Consider the following 1,952-nt stretch of genomic DNA (forward strand, 5'->3'; position numbering starts at 1 on the left):
CGGGTAGTATTAGACAGAAGTACGTACTTACTTGTAATAAGTGCGTGTAAAAGCAGTAAGAAAGGAAAATACTTGCAAAAGCGCAACTAAAAGGCTGTGAAGGACAGGATGCAGGAAGCACGATGTGTCGCATGCGCAGTCTCAGAGTCGAATCTAGCGTATGTTTTGCTACAGTGGTCTTTGTATCTGCGTTCTGACATAGACTGGCGCTTTTGCCATAATATTCTTTATATATTCTTTTGACTTAGACTGGCGTATGGACTAGTTAGTTTCGGTCCAAAGAGCCATACTTGCACCAATCTTCGACTTTAAACGAGTTTGTTGTGTTCGGATGGTGCTAGTGAGATAATTCTGAATTAAGTATCATAAAAAGTATTAAAAAAATGGATAACGACAAAAATACGGCGCTCGCTGTTTTACAGTTTCTAAAAAAGTATAATTTAAAAGTAAGTTTTATTAATTTTAACTGTTTCGCTGTATCTTAACCTGTTCTACTGTGTGTTTTACCTATCCTCTGTTGTATGTGTATGTTTACTAAAATATAAATGTTATATGCTAAGCAATATAATAAATCCTATATATTTGTTAATATTTTATGGGATTTGTTTAATGGTTTTTAGGGAACTGAAGAACTGTTCAGAAAAGAGGCTAATCTCACAGATATTTCTGAGGATACTCAACAAACCGATTCTGAAGTAACCAGTGTTCTTTCTGCTTACAAAAGCGAGGGTGATCCCGCGCAATATGAAAAAGCATACAGTGAAATGAAAAAATTTGTGGAAGGTGCCTTAGATATTTATAAAGTAAGATTCTAATAGACATATACAAAAAAAAAATCAAATCAAATATTAATCTATTGTTAATAATCTATTATTATAAGTTTATTATTAATACTTGTCAATTTTAATAATAGCATGAATTGGGTACCATATTATATCCAGTTCTGGTGCATATGTACCTAGAGTTAGTGTATAATAATCATTCTCAAGAAGCGAAACAACTTGCGGAAAAATTCAATGGAAATTTAGAAGAATATTATCAAGATGATTTTAAAAAAATATGTAATGTGACAAAAAGAGAACAGATGGCAGGAAATGAATTAACTGACACATTCAAGTGAACAAGAGATATAATTATATATATATATATAACTAGATATAATGTAGATCTAATCTCAAATAACCACATAAACCATTCATTTTTCCAGGTCTAATCAGTTCATAATTAGAATGTCAAGGGATACTCTTTCGATTCTAAAACGACATTTACAAGAAAAGAAGTATAGCGTTTTATTAAACATCATACAGGAACATCTTTACTTTGATATGTATGAAGGTGTTGCTCGTAATAAACAACAGATAGATGCCACATCTGGTGCTATGGTAGGCGAAGCTACCAGACAAGGTATTAATTTTGATATCTCTAAGACCAAAAGTCGAATATCCTCTAATATTAACTCAATTAGAGATGTCTATTAACAAATTGTTTTGTGCAGATAACAAAGCTAAAGTCTGTTATGGACTTCTAAAGGAACCAGATATTCAGTGTGTGGCACCAGCCGAAGAAGAAGAGGATGATACTGGCGGAGGAGACGGAGATAAACCGAAAAAGAAAAAAGCAAAAAAAGATCCTTTGTTTTCAAAAAAAACTAAGACTGATCCAAACGCACCAGCTGTAGGCAGGATGCCATTGCCTAATCTGTAAGATAAATCTATCTGTAAATATATATTTTTCTATTATTTCTGTAATAATGTTTTGATAACCTTTGCTCCTAACTTTTATAATTTAGTAAGGATGCAGATAAGTTGGAAAAAGTTAAAGCATTGAGGGAAGCATCCAAAAGAGTTATTCTAGGGCCCGATTCGCTGCCGTCTATATGCTTTTATACATTGTTAAATTCAATTCATAGGTAAGTACACATACATAAAGTATCTTAACAGTTAATTGAGTAT

The 1,952-nt window shown here is 32.4% G+C and overlaps 1 protein-coding gene across 1 annotated transcript in view; it reads left to right on the top strand.

Annotated features, from left to right (window-relative positions):
* The first annotated feature begins 160 nt into the window (after nucleotides 1-160).
* Nucleotides 161-1,952, top strand: part of LOC109857022 (transcription initiation factor TFIID subunit 5) — a 3,685-nt gene continuing 1,893 nt past the window's right edge. Inside the window, exons 1-6 of the mRNA XM_020432871.1 lie at nucleotides 161-446; nucleotides 621-803; nucleotides 914-1,116; nucleotides 1,208-1,404; nucleotides 1,496-1,700; nucleotides 1,790-1,909. Coding sequence (XP_020288460.1) covers nucleotides 384-446; nucleotides 621-803; nucleotides 914-1,116; nucleotides 1,208-1,404; nucleotides 1,496-1,700; nucleotides 1,790-1,909 — 971 coding nt within the window. The 5' untranslated portion in view covers nucleotides 161-383. The remainder of the gene's footprint in view (nucleotides 447-620; nucleotides 804-913; nucleotides 1,117-1,207; nucleotides 1,405-1,495; nucleotides 1,701-1,789; nucleotides 1,910-1,952) is intronic.

Source organism: Pseudomyrmex gracilis, unplaced genomic scaffold, assembly GCF_002006095.1.
Source record: "Pseudomyrmex gracilis isolate BER0280 unplaced genomic scaffold, ASM200609v1 scaffold_139, whole genome shotgun sequence".
NCBI classification, from domain to species: domain Eukaryota; kingdom Metazoa; phylum Arthropoda; class Insecta; order Hymenoptera; family Formicidae; genus Pseudomyrmex; species Pseudomyrmex gracilis.